The sequence below is a fragment of the Oxyura jamaicensis genome, chromosome 5 (assembly GCF_011077185.1).
Source record: "Oxyura jamaicensis isolate SHBP4307 breed ruddy duck chromosome 5, BPBGC_Ojam_1.0, whole genome shotgun sequence".
Taxonomy (NCBI): domain Eukaryota; kingdom Metazoa; phylum Chordata; class Aves; order Anseriformes; family Anatidae; genus Oxyura; species Oxyura jamaicensis.
In genome coordinates this window covers 60,743,935-60,768,043 of record NC_048897.1, presented here as the reverse complement: position 1 = coordinate 60,768,043, position 24,109 = coordinate 60,743,935, and the positions used below count along the sequence as shown (strand labels likewise).

General features: G+C 45.4%; 1 protein-coding gene across 1 annotated transcript in view; it reads right to left on the bottom strand.

Moving 5' to 3' along the window:
* TUB (TUB bipartite transcription factor) overlaps nt 1–21,552 on the bottom strand; it is a 137,717-nt gene extending 116,165 nt beyond the window's left edge. The window contains exon 1 of the mRNA XM_035329274.1: nt 21,138–21,552. Coding sequence (XP_035185165.1) covers nt 21,138–21,193 — 56 coding nt within the window. The 5' untranslated portion in view covers nt 21,194–21,552. The remainder of the gene's footprint in view (nt 1–21,137) is intronic.
* Between the last annotated feature and the right edge of the window lie 2,557 nt (nt 21,553–24,109).

Here is a 24,109-nt window from a genome sequence, read left to right as displayed (position 1 = left end):
AGTCGTTTTGACTTGCATTTTATATTCCATATAAATCAAAACAAGACGTCTTGACAGCATTCTGTCAAGACTATTAGCAGTAATTAATCTATTCTCACAAAATACTTCAATTTCAGCAGGAAGCTAGATCTGTCAAGATTGTCAGTGGCTCTGGCAGAAGCACTGCAACAGAAGATCTTCCCTCTCAGAGGTCTCAGACGACCATTTCTGTGTTTATAGAAAAAATACTTCATCTGTCTGTACCATGACACATAATTTATTACTGTGGTTAGCAGCAGATAGATTTTGTATTATATACACCAGCCTATAAATTTCAACATTGCAGGGGAAGAAGCTTCAGATAAATTCATTTTGTAGTTACGTTAGTACTTGCAGCCCTTAAATATGCAGATCACAGACTTCCAAGGAAAACTAAACAGAAGCTCTACTGGAAAAAAAAAAAAATGTATTCCCAAATACTAGCATTTTCTAAATGTTTATGACTCTCTTTTCAGACTTATACTATACAGCTTCTATCTGGCCACACAGATTTTCAACACAAATGTAGAAGACAGACATTTGGCAGCTCTCATAGATACAGACACTTCATACTTACTGGGACAAAGCACGGCGAAAGCTTATAAATTCCACTTGATAGCCAGCTCAGCTTCTTAAAAAATATTACTTCCTTTATTTCCTGCCCTATGCGTTAAATCCCCCTTTCCAACACACACAAGATTCAGTACTCCTGGTTCATGGTATTTAGCAGCTGCCCAGCTGTGCATTCAGCTGTGTGTGTGATGTTCTAATGTCAGAATGGATTTCATTCCGAATGAGCAACCTTTGCCACCACCGTGTCAGAAGCAGCTAGTCTACCCGAAACCTTTTGAAGGTACACGTGTCCAAGAACAGGGAAATAAATCTGTTTGTGCCCTCTGTCTCCTGCTCCTGCACCAGCGTACCTCTAAAACTAGGGCTGCAGCCAGATGCTTAACTGCTAGGAAGCACTGTACATACATAGGGGGCTACATGCATAAGTCAAAAAGCCAGAAACAGAACCTCAGGTGTGATGGGAGCGCCTGTGGAGGCCTTGCAGTTTTAGGATGTGGTCTTAACTCCCTGCTTTCCTGTTAGAGCTGGAGGCAGCCACCTTAACAGCCAGGCTGGGAAGGAAGGCAGCAGGGCAGCTGTCTCCAGCCATGCCTGAGATGTGCCGGGCAGCATTTCTTCCACCATGTTTTCTTTTAGAATATTCATTCTTTAAGAAAATGAATACACCCCCAAAATGTAGGATAGAGTGTAGGGGAAAAAAATCAGAGTAACATACAATCATCTATTATTTAAACTACTTCATGGGCTCCTGAAAATATTGGTGCCTTTTTTTTTTTTTTTCCTAATTTAGCTAGTCTTATATCAATTATTCATTTTCCCACTGTTCTTCAAATTGTACAATCATAATTAAATAAAATACTCATTTATTCCATTTGACCAAGTTTCTCAACCACAAAAGAAATCACACAGCACAAATTACAACACTGACAGAGCTCCTGAGTTCTTATCTTTGGCTCTCTCACCTGCACTCTGGATGCTGCACGTTCTCGCTGAGAAGTTGATTAAGGAAGGAAAAAAAAATTATAGGTTCCACAGGTATAGGTAAAATTATATAGGTAAAGGTAAATTTATATAGGTATAGGTAAATTTATAGGTAAATTTGTTCCACGGGTGTCAAAGTGTGAAAAAGCAGCATTGCTGGAGCTATCTGGCTCTTACCAACTCTGTGAGAAGGATGTACTGCAGAAATACTCCCTTACTCCTATGGACAGGGGCAGATGTGACTTTTTGAGCCTGGCAGTGAATCATTGTCCCCTGCCTGTACATAAGCTGTTTTGCAACTGCTACGAGGCAAACTTCCCTGGATTTCTAATGGTTCAGACCACAATTTAAACCAAATGCTTGAGACCCAGGCAGCTGGCAAGCTCAGCTCTGTAAATGCTAATGCTACTCTGCCAGACAATCAGTGCTTCCCTTATTCTGCCAGCCTTTGCCAATATTGCAAACTGGCAGCATAAAACACACAAAAAAGCATTTCATAAGAATAACATACCCCTCCAAGCTGCTTTACTGCAGCACTCCTGTGTGCCACAGGTGAGAGGAGCCATTATGCTCTCAATTCATTGCAAGGACCTCTGATTATTTTTATATTTCTCCTACCAAGCCAGTGTGTACAAATATTAGGCTTAAGTTTTCTTAATTAAGGGATCTGGAACGACATAGGATTGAAAAGCTGCATGCAGTAGTTTAAGAAGGGCAAGGAATTTCAGCACTTCTCTAAATACATTGAGGGTCTTTTTTACAGGCAACCAAAATATCACTAATTCCATAAACATTTAAAATGCCAGATTTCCTGTTTACTTATAATATTTGCTTTTCCCTAAATGGTGTTTTTGTGTCAGGGATTCTGAAGATTGGTCAGCTAAGCTCACTCAATATGAGGGTTATTACCTGAAAAACATGCCTGGATTTAGCAGCCTGGTGCTTTGCTTAAACAGCAACTTAATGAGTCAGGAAACTTGCCTATTATGTAAAAAAGGGCCCATCATTACAAACTTGTTGACTCAACCATGCTTTAAAAAAGTAAATACAACAGCCAGGGTTTAAACTAAACTCATCTTGAAAAATCAAGTCAGAGAAAATAAGCAACATATCTGCCAGATGAAGTAATTACTTCAATTACTTCAGTGACAATGAAGTATCAAGGCTAGTATCTTATCTGTTTGCTGTTTAAACAGCAAGGAAGGCATTGTCGTGCACATCTGGCAAAAGGTCTCTGCATTCAGAGATATATTTATGACAAAAGATAGTTGCTAATAACAGAAAATTTCACATCCACCATACAACAGAGTAAAAGTTCACAAAACATTTCAGAAATATCTTGATTATTTTGTGACAGCTAAAACAAAGTTTTTTAATATCATCAAGTCTTAAATACAAAGCCATGCTCTTCTGCCTGCCCTGGGATTTCTGCTGTTTGCATTTAAAAAAGTACAAATTGTTTCAAGAAGAATGCCAATGAATTATCTTCAGCCTCTTCCCGGTGATTCAGTAACTCACAGCCATAATGCAGCCAGTGCAGAACTGAACCTACAATGCCCGTGCTTTGAAATCTAAAATATATTAAAACCTTTTCCAAGGTAATGGTACTTTATAAACCCCTATAGGGTTCGGGTTTTACAAAGACAAACCTGCTGGGACATAAATACTAGATAGGTAGTAAGTCCACCAAAGGTTTTTGGTTCTCCCAGTTTATCTTTCCTGTTCTTTTTTACATGGTGCAGGAAAAGCCTGGCGTTTTACCACCGCCAAAGTCAGCCAGCTTGGGTTCGGTGACTTACTGCAACAGGAATGCTATCTGCTTCTCCAGATCCCACGTATCCAACTCACAGGATGCACTCCCTGCCCTATGCAACAACATTTTATAAATCATAAAATTTCTGCTGGGGCCCGTGTGCCACCTGAAGACGAAAGGTGTTTGCACAGGATCTAATGCAATAAGGCTTGCAGCAAATCTTGACAAAGTTTTCCCAATGCCCTTTAGCACCAGCCAAGGGATATGCAGCCACAAGAAGCGATAGAGGTTTGCCGTGTTTTTACAGCAAAGCATTGCTGGCTAGAAAGCACTGGATAGGGCCACTAAAAACACTGTCTGTTCTAGCAAGGGTGATGAGCAGGTTCACAATTAGTTAATTTATATACGCTTCTGTGCTACCCTCACATTTTGATGCAATTGTCTCAATTACAGATGACAGTTTCTATTAAGGGAAAATATGCAGAGTAAAAAAAGTTTCTGGATATAGCATGTTGCAGCAAGAAACCCCAGCCCCCTGCTAGCAGCCTTCTTTTTGCTCATCAAGACTCGACCTCCAGGGGGGAAGGGAAAGCCTGCCATGTCATTAATCACTGCATCTTCCACGTATCTTGTCCTCAAAAGAATTGCAATTAATCTGGAGGCCTCTGAAAAGCAGGAGAAGCACACCGTCATGCTTTGGCATGACTGCGTAAGTGTGAGATAGTTGGACAAAAAAGCCTTTTATTCCCCCTCCTACAGGAGCCTCAGGGAATTCAGCTTCCCTTCAGTAACTCCTGCAATCTACAAAAAGCTATTTTTTGCAGCGCTGTATGACTGAGCGCTTCAGAGTAACAAGTCTTGGTAACACTAACTCTTCCCATTGACAGCCGCTCTGGGGCCTGCTTATAAAATAGGCCCAAACCAGCGGGAATGGGTAGGAAAACTGCCTGGGACTGACTTCTCTGAAGCGTCAGGATTGCTGGTGAGTAAAGGATGGTCAGTTTCTCATAGACCTGTTTTCTAACTCTCCAGGCAACTTGGCGACAAGGAGCACCGAGCAGTGCCAGCAACGGCCGGGACACACTCTGAGGAGCTGGCTGGCTTCTAGCTCTCTGAGCTGCCAGACGCACACACGAGGTTTTTCATGGTGCACGCTCCAGGGGATGAGATCCAGTTTCCAGATGATTGCAATGTTTGCTAATGACTGTCTTCAGTCAGCAAGTTTGAATAAGGTACAGTTATTCAATTAAATAGAGCTTTGAAATTGTTTTAATCAGAAATTAAGGAATTACGCCTCCCAACACCAAGGCATCTAAATATGATCCGTGTTGGCAGGTAGAGAGGAAAAAAGAGAATGCGTATGCAGCTGAATACACAAGTTGCATGTCTGGGAGGAGAGCCCCTGTTCTCACTCCCCTTTGGTAACAGGCACAGGGGAGAGGGGAGGTGGGTGAACGGCATCAGCCCCTCTCCCTACCCAGACTCCTAAATGGGAACTGGTCTTTCCTCTATATTCCTGTTGAAAGGAGCACTCAGGATGCAGTCGGCGCTCCCATTCAGACCAATTTTGCAGCAAATGACAGTGCTTGAAAGCAGAGAGCAGTTTGCAGCTCTGCGCATAAGCACAAGAGGAAATTTGGAGAGAGCTGAGCCTGTGCCAGCTGCTGGAGCCAGGTCCTCAGGAGACAGCTCGGCTGGCAGCATCTGCACTGCTGCTTGCCTTTGCACGGCAAGCAACATGTTATTTGTTATTTGACAGCGCCTGTTCTCACTTGTGCTCCACTTCAGATGGTGTGGTTAAAAGGGTAAAAAAATGCACTAAAAGACAAAAGCTCATCTTCTGCAGACCTTCCAGCTGATGCTTTTTCAGTATGAGAGTAAACCCTTCTGTACTGACAAAGGCCACGTGCCCTGGGGACATGGGAACTATTCAAAGAATAGTATCTGCAAAGAAAGAGTCCTAGTATGCATAGTCCCATCCCTTTTCTGCAAAAGAGCCTGTTCACAAACAAGTTCCTCCTGGGGTGACAGCACACACAGTGTAAGAAGGGAGCAAAGAGCGTGGCCGGCATTGTCCTGCAATCTCAGAGGCATTCCCACCAAAAGCAGGCCTTTCTTGGAAGGCTCGTGCAATCTGTGGCACACACCATCATGCCATCAGTTAGTTGCCAGTATGAAGTCATATTATTTCAAGCTAAATTTAAAAAGCGAGGCATGCCCTGGACAGTTCCTCCCAGGAAACGCAAGCAGGCTTTCTGCCCCCAGCCAATGCAGACAACCACATCCCTGTGCAGAGGAGAGTGTGCCTGGCATCAGCACAGCAGGTTGGTCGGTGGCAGGAGCAGGGCCATTCACTGCTGCATGCCTACTGGGCTCCTCCTGTGGTGGGGACCTCCAGCTCTCTTGGGAGGGATGTAATCACACCAGCACATCTATTAGAACTCCTGCTGGGAGCCCTGTAAAAGGGTAAAATAAACCGAGCGTGCCACCAAGGGTCTCACCAAGCATTTCCAGGTACTGCTGCCCACAGAGTTGGGCTGCTGGCACAGGGAGCACTCCTCTGCCTCACTGTACCCAGGTCACAGCAAGCAAGGGAGCATGGTTCTGCAAACGGTGACACGATTACCTCTCTGACCTTATGAACTAGGGCTTATTTCTGAAGAGAAATTACCATGACCTACACTTTTAAAGAAAAAAAGAGCTTATTCAATATTTTAGACGATTTTTAATTAAAAAAATAAAATGATTACTTTTTGTTGCTAAGTGATCAGGAAGTATTTCTATTAGTAAAATAATAATAAAAGAGGTCAGTCGTGATGTAAATATCCCCTATGATAGTGATGCCTGGCTGCAGCCCTTCTGTTGCACACACAAGGCTTTCAGCACTGCAAAGCTGCACTTGCTCCACAAGGAAATACTGTTTCAGAACATGATTAATATCATGTTCATAACAGCTCATATTGCCGTGGCCAACTGTCAGATAATCCACGAGTAAGACAGCACAGGTTTAATTCAGAAGGCAACTGAATCCTCCAGATGACAGCTCAGTCAGAAGCTAAACAGAGTGCACAGCTGTGAAGGTCCACCTTCACTTTCCCAAGCCTCATCCACAGCTGAGGTGCAACAAAAACAATACCATTTTTTTTCTGATGCTCCATCACCAGAGATGCAACAACAGTAAACCTGGCATGAAAAGACAAGACAATGAAGTAGCACAGAAGAGGACTAAATAGGAGAAGGCTTGAAAGAGATGGGAAAAAAAAAAATAAATCTTCCTAATCTTCATGTATTTTTAAAAACACATTTCCTGCACCAGCACCTTTACAGACCAAAGGATGAGAATATGGTTTTGGCCAAAAATGCTCATCTAGTGAAACTAAAAGTCTCCCAGGATACCCAGAAGGTATCAGAAGAGCACCACTGGAGGGGCATAGATCACAGTTCCAGGACATGAAGGGTGGCAAAGAGATCACAGAGCACACTGACCGCTCTCGGGGCACAGAGTGAACTTCATTGTCACAGAGTGAACTTCATTGTGGACCTCTAATTCTAGATGCTTCTCATTTTCTGATGTCTGATAAGAAGCATCCCTTCTATGCCTGGGCAAGCAAAATGTCCCCAGCTCCACTTCAGCCTCTGCTCTCACCACCAGAAGAGGAGAATCGAAGCTTCCTCAACCCAATAACATTTCAACAAATCCTGCAGAGTGAGGTTAGGAGTGATCCAGGCTCCACCACCCGCTCAGCCAGCACTGCCTGTTTCTCCCCATCCCTGCCTGGGCCAGTCAGCCCTCCACAAAGCCCTGCTGCTCTCCCTTTAGGCACCGCTAACCTCCCCCAGCACCGCTCTGCTGACAGCACACAGGGTGTTCCTTGGGGTTTCCTGGACAGGCACACACCAACGTGCAATTAGCAGCAAACACCATTAACACAGTTTAGATTGGATTCTGATTTCAGCTTAAAGAGGCTCCTGTGCTTTTACTAACTCTCATACATGCCCGCAAAGCCTCTCCTGGGATGAGCATCTCCCAGGCTTCATTTGTTTTCTGGGTTTGGCTCATCTGGGATCTGCAAGTGGTACTTTTTCTCCCTTTGTGCAGCCATAGCATCCCTTCTGCCTGCTTTGTAGCAAGGCAGAACCATCAGCAGATATTTTGTTGTTGTTGACTGTAACCACCTCTGATGCAAAACACCAATCAACTGGAAATGAATCACCTATTTAATCGCTCTCAAGCAGTAAAAGTCTTTGCTGCCCTGCTGCTTCTTTGGCACATCCTTACCTTTCTCCAAAGGGGGAAGTCAGGGAAGCAGGGCATGAGCAGGCTGCCTATGTGTGGCCAATGGCCAGCATCTCCTCTCACCCCACGGGAGCTCAAACTGCTCTCGGCTCCGTCCTCACCCACAGGAGGGTGCCTGCACTCTATTTTAATTGTGGTGGGAGCAGGGGGGAACAGCAGCAGCAAAGTTAGTAGCAGCTCTTGCTACTAACATGTCAGGTTTAGTCCCCACAGCTAACAGCGGTTAAAATACTCCTCAAAATAAACACGTAAACATTTATAAAACTTAGCAGAGGAAGTGACCACTGACAAGGCCTTTCAGCAGCACACCACAGGCTCTTCAGACCACGATGCTTGTCCAAGATGGAGAGCAACTTCAGCAACGAGGTTCTCCAAAACACTCCAAATAACACTTCTTGCCTCCTCAGCAGTGTTCTGTGTTTTATATTATCAGATTATTTTTCTTTTTAAATCCATGGATTGGGGTGTGAATTCAGGACGTAACAGCTCAGAAAGTGACTTAATAACAGAAATTTATCACTGGAGTTAAATCATCATTTCTGTTCCTCGCCGCCTTCCCCAAGACAGTAATGTGCCTGTACCACCACGGTGACTAAAGGCAGGGCAGCTAGAGAATTTAGTATGGATACCCACTATTCTTCTACATTCTAGAAAAGCCAAACAGAAAATTACACATTTGTACATTCGTAATATTCATTTCTATTCATATATTTTACAATTTTTTTTCTGGCCTCATTTCTGTAAGGTTTTAAGATGTAGTCATTCTTCAGCTCACAGAAGGCATCGGGAATACAATTGGGGATAGCCTCGGGTGCCCGCCAGATTTCATGAATCCATGAAATTTCATGAATCCTCCAGCACTCATAAGCACATCTGGGGCTAGGGTGGGAAGTATGAAGCTGCAGTTAAAGGTCAGCCCACCACGCTGTAACTGAAACAAAGCTGAACTAGAATTTAAACAAACCCACACAGCTAAGGTGAGTCGGTCCCCTCATACCTTTGCTCTTCTCTTGCCTTTTCTGGCAGAGCTGGGCAGCGAGGTCGCCCTTGCGCACAGCGTTCAGGTGAAGGTGAATTTTAACTTAGCTGAACAAGCACTTAAAACAATCTCACTGTATCATAGTCAGTGGGATTTGGTTACATATTTGAATATTTCATTGCATATAGATGGGTTTTTCAATTATCTCAAACTTTAAAAATAAAAAATTATAGACCTTATAGACCTGCTCTAACTTCTGCAGAGAAAAATTTATGAAAAGCTTTATGGTACATGCGGACAGAATCCAAGCAATTTTATAAAACTTTTTGCATAATTTCTACACCATATTAGAAGCCTGAATCTTGGATGCTTCACAAAAGGATCATAAAAGGACTCCTGTATTGTTCTCTGCTACATAATGAGTTGTATCACTCCCTCTCTCATTGCCTATTCTTCTCTAAGTCACCTACCTTGACTTTCCAACTACCTACACAAGAATGGTAAAGAAGACCTTAGTAAAAAAAAAAAAAAAAAAAAAAAAGCTTCACCATATTTTCAACACAGATATACATTATTTCATTTACCAGACACAGAATTCAGAATTTTTATTCAGCTGCACTGTGACTAAGATAACATCAAAAAGGTAAATTCAGATATTACAGCTGTAGGAAAAGCAATCATATGGTAAATAAGCCAGAGACCTGCAAGTGACTCTCATGCAGCATCATACCACTGCTGGAGGCACAACCATTTTAATGCCGTTCAGTAAGAAGGAACAAGAAATGCACAAAAATACTAGCAGCTGTTCTTTGTTACAGATTCTGGAGAAACAACCAGCCAAAAAGGTAACTGATAAGATGCAAACTAATATTCCTTGCAATGTTGTTCTTGGCAAGATGCTTAAGATTCACAGAAAAGGGATTCTGGCATGCATCTCAAATCATGCGGCCAATCCCACAGTTTAATGGGCTGGGGGCAAAGTGAAAGTGAAATTTTACTAAAAAGATAATTGTCAATGCAGAAAACTCAAGCTGAGTCAAAGATAAATGCACAGCTTCCTCTAATAAGCAGGATTATCACAGCAGGAGCATCACTCAGCATCACCCTGCACCCACGATCTGGGGCTGTTCCCACAGCAGAACTCCTCCAGGCTCAGCAGGAATGCTTCACACAGGACAAGCAAAGAAAACACAGCAGAGCACCCGTTCTTCTTAATCAAAGATGAGAACTTACCCAAACAACTGCATTTTTGAGTACTGAAACAGCAACAGACACAACTCATCTCCCACACATACAGCATCCTTATGCTTGACTCTTAATGCAGCATCTCATTGGCGTTGTGTTAGCAACTGTACAGTACAATCAACACAAAAGTCTTGCTGCAATGGATAAAGAGAGCAAATATGTCTGGTTTTGCAGACATTATACCCTAATGACGTTTTTAAACAACCTATTAGTCCATATGCATTTCTCAGTGAATGAATTTGATGTATATAGATGGTTCGTTAGTAAGGATGCTATACGGAACAAAACAGAGTTTAGTCACCACACGTCATCTTCAATTACATGCAGAGGCACAGACATGTTTGCTCTGGCCACATGCAGTCCCAGCCTACCTAGGAGGGTGCTTGCTAGACTAACTTTGATTTCACTTCCTCAGCACAAGAGTAGCTGCAACACAGCACAGCCAGCATCTCCTTTGCCTTATGGGCAACCCATAGCTAATGCCCAGGGGAGGTAATAAGTATCAGGAAAACATCACTGCCTTCCCACCCAGCCTCCCAGGCAAGAGGCAGCCTATTTGCATTTAATGATACCATACTTAAGATGATATATTTAATAATCCCTGTTGTCAGGCTGAAGCTCTGCTCTAGGAGCTCCAAAAATCATGAACAGAAATAGCTGTGGCTTAGCCTTGGTTTCTTTGAAAAGAGAAGCCCATCTGCACCAGGAGACCATGGGAGGAACACACCGTCACAGAAGGTACAATTCAGACACCAACAAAAGCAATGTAATATTATATGATTGCTTATTGTCATACAAGAAACCAAATAATACTTTTACAATGCAAACCCTTCTAAAAACAAGCGGACAATGGGAGCCAAAGCTCTGGCTTTTAACAAGTCTGGAACATCAGCTCTCAGCTCTAGGTCCTGTTCTTATTTTTTGGTCCAAATTTCCTTTTCTTGATATATATATATATATATATACATGTGCTCTAAGCAAGAGTAAATTGCGTTGGAACTCAGTTCACCTGTTTTTTTGGAAATCATTTATGTCTGCAAACACATAAATGAAAATAGCCCAGAGTCTGTTATAAACATCTTTGACTGTAGTATCCAACATCCCATGCTTCGGGCTAATCCTCTTACGGTGATTAGCAGCAGACCAGAAGGGCTGTAAGGAGGGACTTAAACAGGCTTTGGCCTCAGCATGGGTTCACAGCCCAGACCAGCTCCTGCGCTTCCTATGTCAGTGGCTCAAACTGAATTCAAAATCCCCACTAATTAAATACATCTAAGGGCTGGCTAGATAGGAGAGGAAAAATAAGACTTGCCAGAGAGAAAAAGCAGTTTATGTGGTGTGCACCCAGGATGAAAGGAGTGAAATGTTAGGGTGGAAGGGGCAGATGATGCACTTCCTGGAAAAAGGTGACAGCGCGCCTGTGCCCACCGAAGGAAGCAAACCACATGCCTAGGAAGCAAACCACAGCCTTCTGCAAGGTCCAGGGCAAAATCACAGCTCTCAGGACAAATGATGTGTCTGTCAGTGGCTGGGTTTTCAGTGTGTGGAAGCACCGTATGTCACACAGGCTGTTACCCTGAGTACCTTCACAGCCGTTGTTCACACAGTGTGTCAAGGCCAGCTCCAGCCCCACCAGCTTACCAGCTCCCACCTTACCAGCTCCCTATTTTTACCCATTTACCTATTTCTCATCGCTAGCAAGACAAGGCTATACATTATTTATTATTTAGAAGGCTTCATCTTCAGAAATCAGCATTGTGCAAGCTGGTAGCTCTTTTGAGATTCACTTTGAGCTATCTAATTAAAACCACACGTGTCATTCCTGGTAGCTAACAGTAATGTACACCACCAACAAAAAAAAATCAGCTCACCTGCTCTGTAGTGAGACAGAGCAGCTGTTTAACAATGAATAGCTTCTGATTTGCCTACTCTCTATTTCCTCCTTCAGACTTATCTGTACCTTCCGACCAAGAAGTTTGTTCAGATCTGAATGTACTGTTTCCCAATCCAGAAAACTACATTCTGAAAATTGGATCAAAACTATCTGGTCCTGTTATGAAACCTAAGTTTCACTGCTTCTTCCTAAGGCTAGCCAAGTTATTTTAAAAAGCAGGGCACTTTACTTATTCCTCTTAAGATATTAAAAATTACGCTGGAACATGAAATTAACTTTAAACAGCAAATTTAGCTTGGGAAAGCACATGCAGTTGCACTTCAATTGTACTTCATGAAAACAAAAACAAGTGAAGAATGAAGCAGAAATGGAGCTTCCCTGCACAGACCAGACTCTCAGAGAAGCAGAGCAACGCCAGGTGGCCTGGGAGCACCTTTACTCCCTGCCACAAGACAACAGTGGACAGGCAAATTTCCTGTGTTTTGGTGACTTTTTAGGGCACAGCTCTGCCAAATAACCTGCATCTCCAGACACAGAAAAGCTACATTAAGCATTATGGAATTGGCCTTCATACTTCAGGAGTCCCAACAGAAATTGTTTTGGTAGGACTTTCAAATTGGATATCACATTTGGAAAAATTTAACTTCAAGAACTGTTTTGAAGGATTGTCAGTGAATTCTGTGAAGACAGGAGTGAACCTAGGTAAGTATGCGCAATTAACAAAGATCAAATCAAATAGTTTCACGTTAATATCAGTGCTACGAGTTCTCACAGGGGCAATAAGGAAGACTCCATCCTGCAAACCACAGCTGTTTGCCTTCACAGACAGCAAAAGGCACAGCACAGGGGAAGGTGCTGCTGGTAGTGCATGAGCAACAAGCAGTTGGATGTTTGAGCCATCGTGGCAGCTGGTCAGAGTAATGTGGCCATAACATAACAGCATCAGGGGGATAAAAGGAAGCAAACAGATGTCACAGCAAGCTTATGAAAACAAGGATTTTTTAAAGGTGAAAGATACAGAAAGCTTAAGTGTGCAAGGGATGAGATACCCCGGCAAAGAGGAGCACATCTCCTTGAGGCGCTGAAGCTATGCGATGTTGCTGTGAAGCAACACGGAAGCTATGTTTTTTGCCCAGTGGCATCTAGGCTCTGACAACCGAAGTGCTCCAACAGGCCTACTTGAGCCTGGCAAAATAAACATCAGCTTTAGCCTTTCCAAAGGACATAATGAGCTGAGTGTTACATTTCTATTGGTGGTAGCAGGCATTTTTGAACAAGATACAACCTAATTCTGCAAGCAGCAGTGAGAGCACAGAGTCTTGGACATCTCTAAGCCATGACGTTCCATCTCCCTGGCATGGTGCACGTATTCAGAGACTGTCAGGCTTGTCCCTCAGCACCAAGGATGAGGCACTTAGCTTATATTTCAGCTGTGGTAATGAAAAGCACTCAGAGCCTGCAAAAAGAGCAAAGAAGGAAAGAGAAAAGTGCTACCAAGAGATTCCAGAATAGCATTTCTTACGGCATTTCACACACCGCTCACTTCATGGCTATGGCCTGTTCTACCCTAAAGAAAGGCTGGAGTCATCTTTATGGTTCAAAAGAAACCCTGACCACAGGTTTTATGCATCTAGTTTTACAGAGGCCTTAGAGGTTTTGTTGAGGTCTACAAAAGTATTGTCAAAAGATATGTATTTTGTTTTTATTTTTCTCTCCATCTTCTAAAAGAAGTCATCACTGAATTTGTTAATGAGTATTTATTACTGACCTCTCCGAGCATGAAGAAAACATTGTCAACGTGAAGCTGAGGTAGTTTACTGCATTGCCATTCACTCTTCATATTTAGAGACTATACTGCTCACCCCACGTCTTCACAAAGGAAAAAACTACTTTTAATACCATTTCCTTTTTAAAACTAGTTTAAATTTAAAAGTTCCTGCAAGGCTGCCAGAAAAAAAGAAGAGGGACGAAAATACATTTCTGTCTTAATGCTAGCATTATAGCTAAAGAAGTAGGTTGTTAACTGGACATCTGACAACTCACGTGTTTCTTCAGGATATATGTATATATTTAATTACATATATTTGCATATATATGGTATGTTTCATCATCCAGCATAAGAACATTTTGAAGGCTTCAGAGAACAAAAAGCTTCAGAAAAGCAACAAACTTATACATGATCATTTAAAGTTTTTCCTTGTTAAAGTTACCAATTACAAAATGTCTGTTTTTCCAAAAACTACCCATTTCCACCCCAGTGTTTTTACTTTTCACTTTTAAAACCCTTCCACAGATCTATTCTGCTAACCCCTGACTTGGACGCACACTCAACAGCCTCTCCAAGCCCCTCACTGTCCTCTTTCAATGGGCAGTCCTAAAATATGGCTGCGTTACATACTACGGATTTATTCCCCGTGCCATCACATTTTTTCACCTTCCCTAGATGATGCATATATTTCTCTGCCGCATGAAATATTTTGATGAAGGGGTTTTCCCTAATCATACATTTGTCCTCAGCTTAGAAATCCTCCTTTTATTTATTTTCTGCTTGTTTCTGCCAGTTTCCCCCCTTGCACACTTAACCCCCTCATGGCCTCCCCAGTGCTACCCATTTCCTTTTCATTACTGCTTACGGGGCAAACAGGCTGCAGTTTGTACCTGGGCCTCTGTTTTGTGCAAACATTCTCCAATCAAATTGTCCTCATAATTAGCTGGAATGGTTATTAATAACATCTTTCAGGCCAAGGTTCAGGAGGAGCAACTCCAGCTTCTTCATTGCAAACAGAAGCCATCTGTGCCCTCTTCCACGCGGCCCGCAGCCGGTGCCTGTGCTCAGTCAGGGTGCAGGCTCCTGCCTCCACTTTGCCAGTGGTGCCAGCTCCTACCGCTCCTTTTTTAGGCTGCTTGAAACAAGCTCCTCACGCTTCTTCACCAATACATCCCCTGCAAGAAACACCCGAAGCTGGAGCCAGGGTGCAAGGTGGTGGTTGGGCAGTTTTTCCATACAACCATCCTCTGACAGGACATGCTGGGGGCTGCGTGCACTGTTACGGGGTTGCAGAGCACCTTATCACTAGTGTCTTTTCCTAACTGGAGCTGCAGCAGCTATTTCCAAGGCAAACAGGAGCTAAATTCCACTGAGATGTGAAAAAAGCCTAAGGTATGCCTCCTCCAGATGAGGAGGCAGCAATAAAACGGGAAATTGTCTTTTTCTAGGTTCATTAATATAGATTTCAAAGTTCACAATCATCTCTCAACAGAGAGCACAAAGTCTTGATGTCCTGGAATCGTCTCTGTGAGTCGGCCCATGGAAAACTTTAGATGGGGCGCTAAGTTCTATGCACCAGAGAGGTCCATCCACTGCTACTGGCCAGCTGTGCACTTCTGTGTGAGGATTCTGTGAGAGAAGGAAATGGTGGGAGCATGAAAGTGGCATCTTCAAGGCCAGGTTAACTCACGTAAGTTACTGTCGCTTTTTTTTTACTATAAGCTCTTAACTAATACAGTATTTGCTACGGATAAACTGAAGTTCATCTGTGAAATAAGTCTCCCTTGAAAAACTCACTCTTCACTTTCCTTGTCAATCTGCTGGCAGTGATACCAAACAATTGCTCTAAACAGTTCTTACATTCATTGTGATCACAATGAGGTTTGTGAGCCAAGTACGTTTAACATATTTTCTCGGGTTACTTTTGTTTAAGAAGCTTTAAAATTTCTTCAGCGAAGTGGGAACAGAAGCTTCCTCTCACGCCTCTCCCTGCCAGGCTGCCACAATTCACCAGGCAGTCTCTGGAGAACCACACACGCCTGAGGATGTGCTGCTAGCCAGTGCAAAGCACTAACACTGAACACAGGAAGGATGTGTGTGAGTGCCCCTGTAGATCCTTCACTGTGTTTTGATATGTGGAAGAAAACATCTTTCCCAACTCTAGGTTCTCCTATGCAACTGATATCAGGACATTTTATTGTGAAAGAAACCTAAAACATGTCTCAGACTTCCAGAAAACTAAACATACAACGTTGATCATAAATTCTCTCAGTTTATCAGTTATGTGAACATTTTCTTGTGGCTTCACTTTAGGGCTGGCTGGTTTTACCCCCTTGTTCTGTTCTGCAGAACAGTTCCCACCCCCCTGAGAACTTTGACCAACGGCTACACCTATAAAGATATCTGCTTCAGGAGAAAAACATGTAAGAACACATGCTGGCGGAGGAGAGAAGGGTGGTGGCACTTAGGGAAGGAAATGTCACACCCCTTCTCATCTGGCAACCCACTGGGTCCCTGGCCCTGCTTGAGTGTGGGGAAGGGCTCCTGCTGGTGCCTGCAATGTTGAGGTTTCTCCCCACAGGAGGGCACAGAGGGCAGGCACCTTCCTGACAAATTTAGGTCCTGAGAAGACCCAAAGAGCCAGGTGGACTGAAAATGCAGTGAGTATCAGGCATCAAATCAGGAGCAGCAGCAGTGGAAAGCATACAAGAGAGGACAGTAGCTAACTTCTAAGAAATGTGTTACCTCCGCTTAAGAGCAGAGCTAGGAATTGCTATCGGCAGGAGCTCAGGGCACCACGTGCCCTCCATCCCTGGCAGGAGGTCTGTGCACAGGGCTTGAGATGGCTCTGCTGCAAGCAGAGAGGAGCTGCTCTGCCAGGTAGTCAAAGCATGCTCGCTGCAGCAAACCTGGGGGTAAGAAGTGTTCCTGCTCCAGGACCTCACAGCTGCTACTTCAGAGAAGAGAAAGAAGAATCATCATTTCCCTAAGAAAGCCCTTTTGAGTGGAAGTTTGAAGGACAAACCCCATTTACTCCTTGATGACAGCATGTCCCAGAGAAGATGAAGGTAAAGGAGTTTAAAAACCCTCAAAAATGAGATCTAAGACTGAAACCCTCCAACACCATGACCTAAATACACAGTCACGGTTTTTCAACACAGGATAAAAAAGGCAAAACAGAAATAGCAGCTTCAAAAGGGAGCTGCGAACAATGCTGATATCCAGAATAGAACAAAGAGAGATCAATAGAAAAAAGTTTTCATCTGCCTCCAAGAGCTGAAACATCCTGGGAGTAAGTTTCCCAAAATGTACTCCAAATACTAGCGGATAAAACCTACATTAATCACAATGTGGCAGTTTGGGAGCCTAACTGCACTAAAGTCTTCCAGGAAAAGTATAGAAAATAAATATGGAAATGAAGCAAAGAGTACCGGAGAGAAAGACTGTGAACTTACTGATCACGGGAAGAAACATGAGGAAGGAGGAAACCAGCTGCAACATAAACCAAGGTGAAAGTGCAAGAGGGGTAGAAGGGATGTGCCCCTGAAATACAGCTCTGTGTGGCTCCTCCAGGCTCCTACCCAAGCAGGTCCTTCGACCAAGGCACAGTGACCACTGGGCCCTACACAAAACACACATGAGAAATGGCAGGTCAGTGCCTGGGAAGACACATTTCATTCGATGGTTTGCTTTGGCTACTGACACCACAGACTTCCCTCTTCACAGAAATTGCAAACAACAACAATGAAAGAGGAGACTGCAGGCTCCCAGCAGAAGCAAATGCTCTGGGGTGGCTGCATGGTGGCAGTCTGAGTAAGCAAAGACAGACCAGTTAAGAAAAAAACATAGGTGTTATTTCAGGCACTGGGACTCCAACAATCTGACACAAGCTGCCCCACCTGGCATTCAGGATCCTAGTACATTCCTACTGAGGAAACAAGATCGTGGGTTTTGTTGTTGTTGTTGATTTTTTTTTTTTTTTAGTTAAAACTTTTGGGTAAAAGCTTGCAGGTCACTCATTCCTTCTGCTGCAAACCTTTCCACTGCTCCTGCAGAAACCCCTTCTGGACTGGCTGTTCAGCTGCCACCCTCCCCAGGCAAGCTATGCACAGTCCACTGACGCCTGAAAACACTTGCAAAACCATGGAGTCCACCACTGCCTTACATCATTTCTCCAAACGCGCATAGCACGATCCCAGTCTGCAGTATTTGCCCGTATCTTTGATTTCAAGCTGTTTTCCCATGCCTACAGGCTGTTAGAAATGAGTAGCAACTGTCCAGGAAACACCATTTCACTGTGGGCAGAGGATGAAAGAGCAGCATTTTGTTACTCTAGAAATTATCTGGCTGATGTCAGGAATCCTGAGTGTTTGTAGGACGTTTGAAATATCCCCAGGTTTTTTTTGTTCAAATCACCACCTAGCTTTTGGCTATCAGCATTCAGAGTGACAAGGGAATTCTCACTGCTCTGAGATGAAAGCACAGACGTGAGGTTGGCCATTTAGGGAGCAACAGCAAGGTGTGGGAACACCACACTCGCTCATCGGGAGCCTTTTCACGCTCTACCTGTTCCTCTTTCACATACACATTATGTAGTTTGGGGGGGAGAATGAAGAAAGAAAAAACCTTTCATTCGCTGAAAAGAGCTGTTGAGGGGAGCCTCATTGCGTGGTGTATCCTAATTGCCTGGCGTTTCCTCCCCTCAGGTTTCACAGCCAGCGTTTGGACTTTCTCCTCCTTGCACAAAGCACCTACAGGAAGGAGCCACGTTTTTCCCATAGCGAAATCCCGCACAGCAAGTCAAGGGGAAAACTAGTCACAGGCTCATATTCTGAGAAACATCGCAAATGTTGGATAGACTTGTGCTAGAAGCCTGTGTGTTGTACATGGTGTTTTTGTGTCCTGAGAAGGAAGGGCCGCAGCAATTCCCTCCTGCAGCTTTCCAAGTCCAGAGGCCAAAAGTTCTGTGCATTCCTCTTCACCCAGTTTAATTAACTACAAACATTTTTTAAATGATAGGCACAATTTATGTAAGCCAGTGCCTGCTCCATCGGCCCTGTCCATCCAGCTGACCAGGACTCCAGCAGGGACAGGCTGCAGAAGCACCATGACGCACTCTCCCTCCTTACCTGAGGAATAATAAGCCCAGCATTACTATCCGAGTCTGTGGGACGTTGTAAATGAGGTAGGCATCTCTAATCCTGCTTTACAGGCAGGAACGGTTCTTGCCCGGGGTTGCAAGCTTCCCCTGAGGAAGAAGCAAATCACACTAATTTGACTTGACTAGCAAAGCTCCTACAACTCACTGTACCTGAGTGCAACTTCCACAAAATCTGGCAGTAACTTGGTGTTTTCAGTAAAGCCCCATGGGTCGCAGCAGAAATTCCACAAGAGCCCCCAGGTCACAAAGGCACCTGCTCACCTTGGGGGAGGGCCCACGTGTCTTGTTCTCCTCACATCTCCCAGGCTTGGGGCACCTGGGAGCTCTGGGGATACCACGGAACATGCAGCTCATTAAATGGGGGTAATTTGTACAAAACACTGAGCAGATCGTGCCTGCTGCCTCTGCCAAGCAGCAGGGGAGCAGCAAGGGTCTGCGGGGAGTATTTCTTTGCACGTCATCCACCCGGCCTGAGAGTAATGTGCTTGCAACATCAAGAAAGACAACATCACCTGTACAATGTAGTCCTTGCGTACATGGTAGCGCTGCTAAATCACCAGGAGCTCTCACTGTTACCTAAGTGCAGTTCTGCCAACAGAAAGTTCCCCCAGACATTTTTTTTCTGTCATTTCTCAGTGAGACCAAAGGTGAGGCAGTGATCCTGCTCCAAATGCAAAGAGCAACAAGCAGGGTTTCAGACAAAAAGGGTTACTTCCTCCTCCTGTCATGGGCCCGGGCACGAGGGGGGTGTGGGAGGACAGTGCTGATGGGAAGAACTCTGCAGCATTCTTCAGCAAGGGAAGGCCGTGAGGAAAAGAAGCTATGCATTCCTCGGCCTCCCAAACAGACAACTGAAAAATAATATGTATTCTACAGACATCGGTTGATGTAGCTTGGATTTGTTGTGAAAATAAATCCTAATCTGGGAACTAGCAACCGAGAAGCCATGCTGGAGGCTGAAATACTGCATTTCTCCCTCAGATGCAGTGCAAAGCCCCAACAGGGCAGACAAACAAGTGCAGCCTTCCCACTACAACCCTAATAAATAGTAATCGGAGACTTCTCTGTCACAGTAATGAAGACTGAAAATGGGAGAAAGAGACCTCAAGCAGTAAACGGGGTTAACTCAGGAGGTGACAGCACTGGGATAAAGCATCCAAGAGGAGTTCTGATGACATTTCTGGTTTGTTTATCGTAGGGTTAAGGTATCCTAACTGCAGCCAACTCGGCTGGCATGGGATGGCTCTGAGCACAACAGGGCACTGACGCTGCTGTTACTGAGGACATGGCATCGGATGAGAAACATCCTCTGGGGGGGCGAATACATGCATCAAATCATGGCTTGTTGTATAACTCTGCTGTGCATACACATAAGTGTGCACATGTTTTTAAAGAAGGTACCGTCCCCACTGCCACCACTGAGTGCACCTGTACATGTATTTTGTCGAGGCAACGCACAGAAATGTACAGAAAACAAGTGAAACTCCCTGGATGCACGCCTAAGCCATATAAACCCACACACCCGGGGAGCGTGGGCGACACTGAGGATGCGTTTAAGCAAGGAAAACCACTTCCAAAGGTTATTTCTTCAGAATATTTTGGTGGCTTGTGGTAGTGATTCAGTCAGATGCTGATAATGCATCTGACTGTATTTCAGGTGCACCATTTACACAAGCAGAAAGAAAAAAGAAAAGGAAAAGGAAAAGAGTATGAAGTTTGTAGTTTGTACCTTTCTGTTTTTTAATCTGGGCTCGAAGAAGCTGTCAATCACAACTGTGAATCGCACCAAGGCAAAATAACGGCACAATAATTTTCCATTACACGTTTCCCAGAAGAAGAAATACAGTTGCATCTTGACATAAAGCACAGAGCGAATATTTCACCCGTCTCACTGTTGCACCCAGTTCAGCCCTTTGAACTCTGTGTTACGGACTGTATGCAGCATTCCTAACAGCTTTGGTCTGAAAATACCACTTTTTAGCCACTGCCAGGGTCCCTGGCCCCTCCCCTTCCCAATTGTTTGTTCAGATTCACACAGACGCCCAGGTGGCAGCTCTGAAGGGTAGTTCCTAGAGACCACCTTTCTGCATGTCTCAGCACCTGCTCGGTTAATCACTGCATGTAAACCGGACTGCTGGGGGAAGAGAGGAACGTTCATCCCCTGTTGCACGGGGCTGGGAATAGCCCTGGTCCTGCCAAAGCGGAGGGAGGGAAAAACACCCCGATTTCCAGACAAACAGCAGTGAATTACCACTGCCCGAGTGACTGAGAAACTGAAGTGTCTGTCAGACTGTAAAAGCAGCATCGGCGAAGGTTTATGCTTTCCTGAAGAGGGCTCTCCGCCTTGGTCAATATAAACGTCTTGCCAGTATTTACAATATCAGGCAAGAAGAAAAAAAAGAAAAAAAAAAAAAAAAAACACCCCCCAAAAAAAAAAGCCAAACAAAGCAAATCAAGACAGACGATACCTGTTGTAACTCCATCTGCTGTAAGACATGGTCCTGTTGCTGCCGACTCCATCCATCTCTGGCTCGGCTACTGCGCTTCCAGCATCCCTCGCTCCCCACAGGCGCCGGCTGCTGGGCTTGGAAAGCAAACACCTGCCCGAGGACGGGCCCCGCAGGCGGGTGCCTCCGGCCTTGCACAGCGGGGCCACGATTCAGTGGTGGCTCTGCGTCGAGCCGCAGGTGCACGGAGCAAACCACTGCCCGCACAGGGGTGGGACGCAGGCAGGGATGCGGGGGGCTCCTGGGGTCCCTGCCCACGGGCTGGATGCTCTGAGCCACCCCGCAGGCACAAAGGCGCTCAGGTAATAAAGCGGAGCAGCAGCTCTAAGCCGCTTAAGAGATATTCGGCGAAGCTGTGCTCGGGAGCAGCAGCTTGCACACCTCCTGCTCCAGCACACGCTTTTTTTTTTTTTTTTTTTTAATTTATTTATTCTGGTTGCCACAGATACGGGTCCATCGCTCTGACATCAGCCATCTCCCACCCCACAGCGGGTCCCTGGGTCTTTCCAATGCGATCGTTCAGGCAGGCAATAATTAAACCCTCGGCGTGCAGAGGCAGCGCTGGGATGGCCGCAGTCAGCCAGCTCTGCAGGATTGCCTCCTTGCCTCTCCTGTAATTACCGTATTTGTTAAAACGGGCTGTACTTGAGCAGGGATCAGCAAGGCCCCAGTTTCTGGCTGCACACGATTTATTGCCATGTGGAAACCAGGCACGAACTGTGTTTTTTCCTGCACAGAAGTCCCTGCCTCAGGACTTGCTGCATTTCAGGGTGAGCGCCATGGGGAGCAAACCCCATCCACTGGTACCCGGTGTGCTGTGAGCCACGGCAGAGGGGGCAGCAAGGACCACTGTGCGGTTGTCTCCAGTGGTCAAGGGTTTTTTACCTTATTTCTCCTCTGAATCAAAACACCCACTTCTGCACCCATTTTAAATGCTCTGTGCTGTTTCATGTGGTGTGGATACCATCATTTTGCATGTTGTTATTAAGGGTTTTGCAGCCTGTTGCAGCACCTGATCTGGGGACCACCTCAGGTGTTAAAAACACCCGAGTCCAAAATGTTTTTCCTTCAGAACAAACCTCCTGCCAGGGCTGCATGGAGGGCAGCAGGATGAAAGCAGTGGTTTCAGCACGATGTTGGAAGGATGCGGTCACAGCACAGGGAGCTGCACAAAAATAACACGTGACCAGGGCAGCACCTGGATAGGAGCAAAGGAGTCAGGGTGGCCAAGCTCCCTCCGACCTGCACCTGGTCTTTTAAAATTATTTTTCTTTTTTATTTTCATTTTCTTAAAATATTTGCTCTCCGTCACCTTCACAGTGCCATGCATTTGTGAGTGTGGTGGTTGTGATGCACACTGTGCAGTGACAGGAAAGCGGAGACATGGGCCATGTCCCTCTGACCATGACAAGGGAAGCAGGGCACCCTTCGCCGCTGGCACCAGAGGCTTTGGTTTGCACAGCAGATCTCAGAAGCAAGCCTTAGTACTGATGTTCGGTAGATGCTCCCCGGTTGAGGAGCACGTTTGCAGGGCCAGGTGTAGCCAGGCACACTGTCTGTCTCTCTGGAAGCACCCAGTCCCTCCTCCCCCAAAGAACCATACCTTCTCGGTGGCTTCAGGCTTGTGGTGCAGAGACCAGCAGCAGCAGAGAGCTTCTGGAAGCTCCAAGGGCTCCAGGAGGTAGAGGAAGCTCCTACAGCTTCACCCCGTAGACGGAAAGAAACCTGCCTGCTTCCAGCTTAAAAGCACTCACTGACATCTGATACACACTTGGTCTTTTACTGTGGGGTTCCCTGAGTTCAGGTTAAACCCTCTTTCTCCTGCCTTTCCACATGCCTCACCTGACACGTAGCCCACCAGGGCTCCTCCTTGTTCATCCAGGCTTGGAGCTCGGGGCAGGAGAACGTCAACTGGTGCCTCCCCTCCCAGCACTGGGGCCAGCAGCTGTGTTCACCCCATCCTCCCGCTGCAGCCGGGCCAGCACCGTCCCCTGGGCCCTCAGAGAGCCAGGGGAGCTCTCACATCTGGAGATGGCTGCGCCGCGCTGCTTTCTTACGCAAGGCTTGGTGTGTGCCATCAAACAACCTGCACTACCGGCAGCGTTGCTACAAACTTCCCTTTTCCAAAAGAGCTTTGGTGGGAAAGCCGGGGCACTGGTAAGCACCTGCAAAGAACAGACACAAATTAGGCCCGCTTTATAATTCAGACAGCTGAGTCCAGAGGATCTGGAATAGTGGCTTGCGCCATTGCAATGGCACTGAAATTGAACTGGCTACAGAGCTGCAGCAGCCGGTCTGTGTCCCTGCATTTTCCTGCTGGTGTATACCGAGCTGCAAATGAGTGGAAAAGTACCTGCTGAGTCACCAGATGATGCGTAACATTTTTAACAATGGGAAGTCAAAAAAAACAGCACAGAACAACTTCAGGTTAGGCATCCCTGAAACAACGCGAGGCATGAGTGTACATTTCAGGCACCCCCCAGACAGCATATTTTCCAGCCAAACCTCGCGTTCGGGTTCCTTCATTCAGGAAGGCACCTGGGTTTCCACCCAAGTGCACCCAGAGCTGCTGCCCGGGTTTCAGTGTGCCACCGAGAGAGGGCCCTTCAGCAGGTAAGCTGAGCCTGAGAGCTACTCAGGCCTCTCCTGACAGATTTAGGAACCGAAAGCTTCAATCGTTTGTGTGCATTCCCACTTGTTCCCGCAACGAACGAACAGTGCTTGGCCAGACGCAGCCTGAGGTGCTGCGTACCTGTGGTGAGAGGGGAGGGCCTCCGCCGAGCCTGCCTCCGTACCCATTTGCTGCCTTAGAAGAAGCAGGAGACGCCTGTGAAATAACACCGCTTGATTTATGTGAAAAACACAAAGGCTGCGAGGTACGTTATGTCCTAACACAGCCGAGGAAAGCAGCATGAAAGCATGCGAGCTGCTGA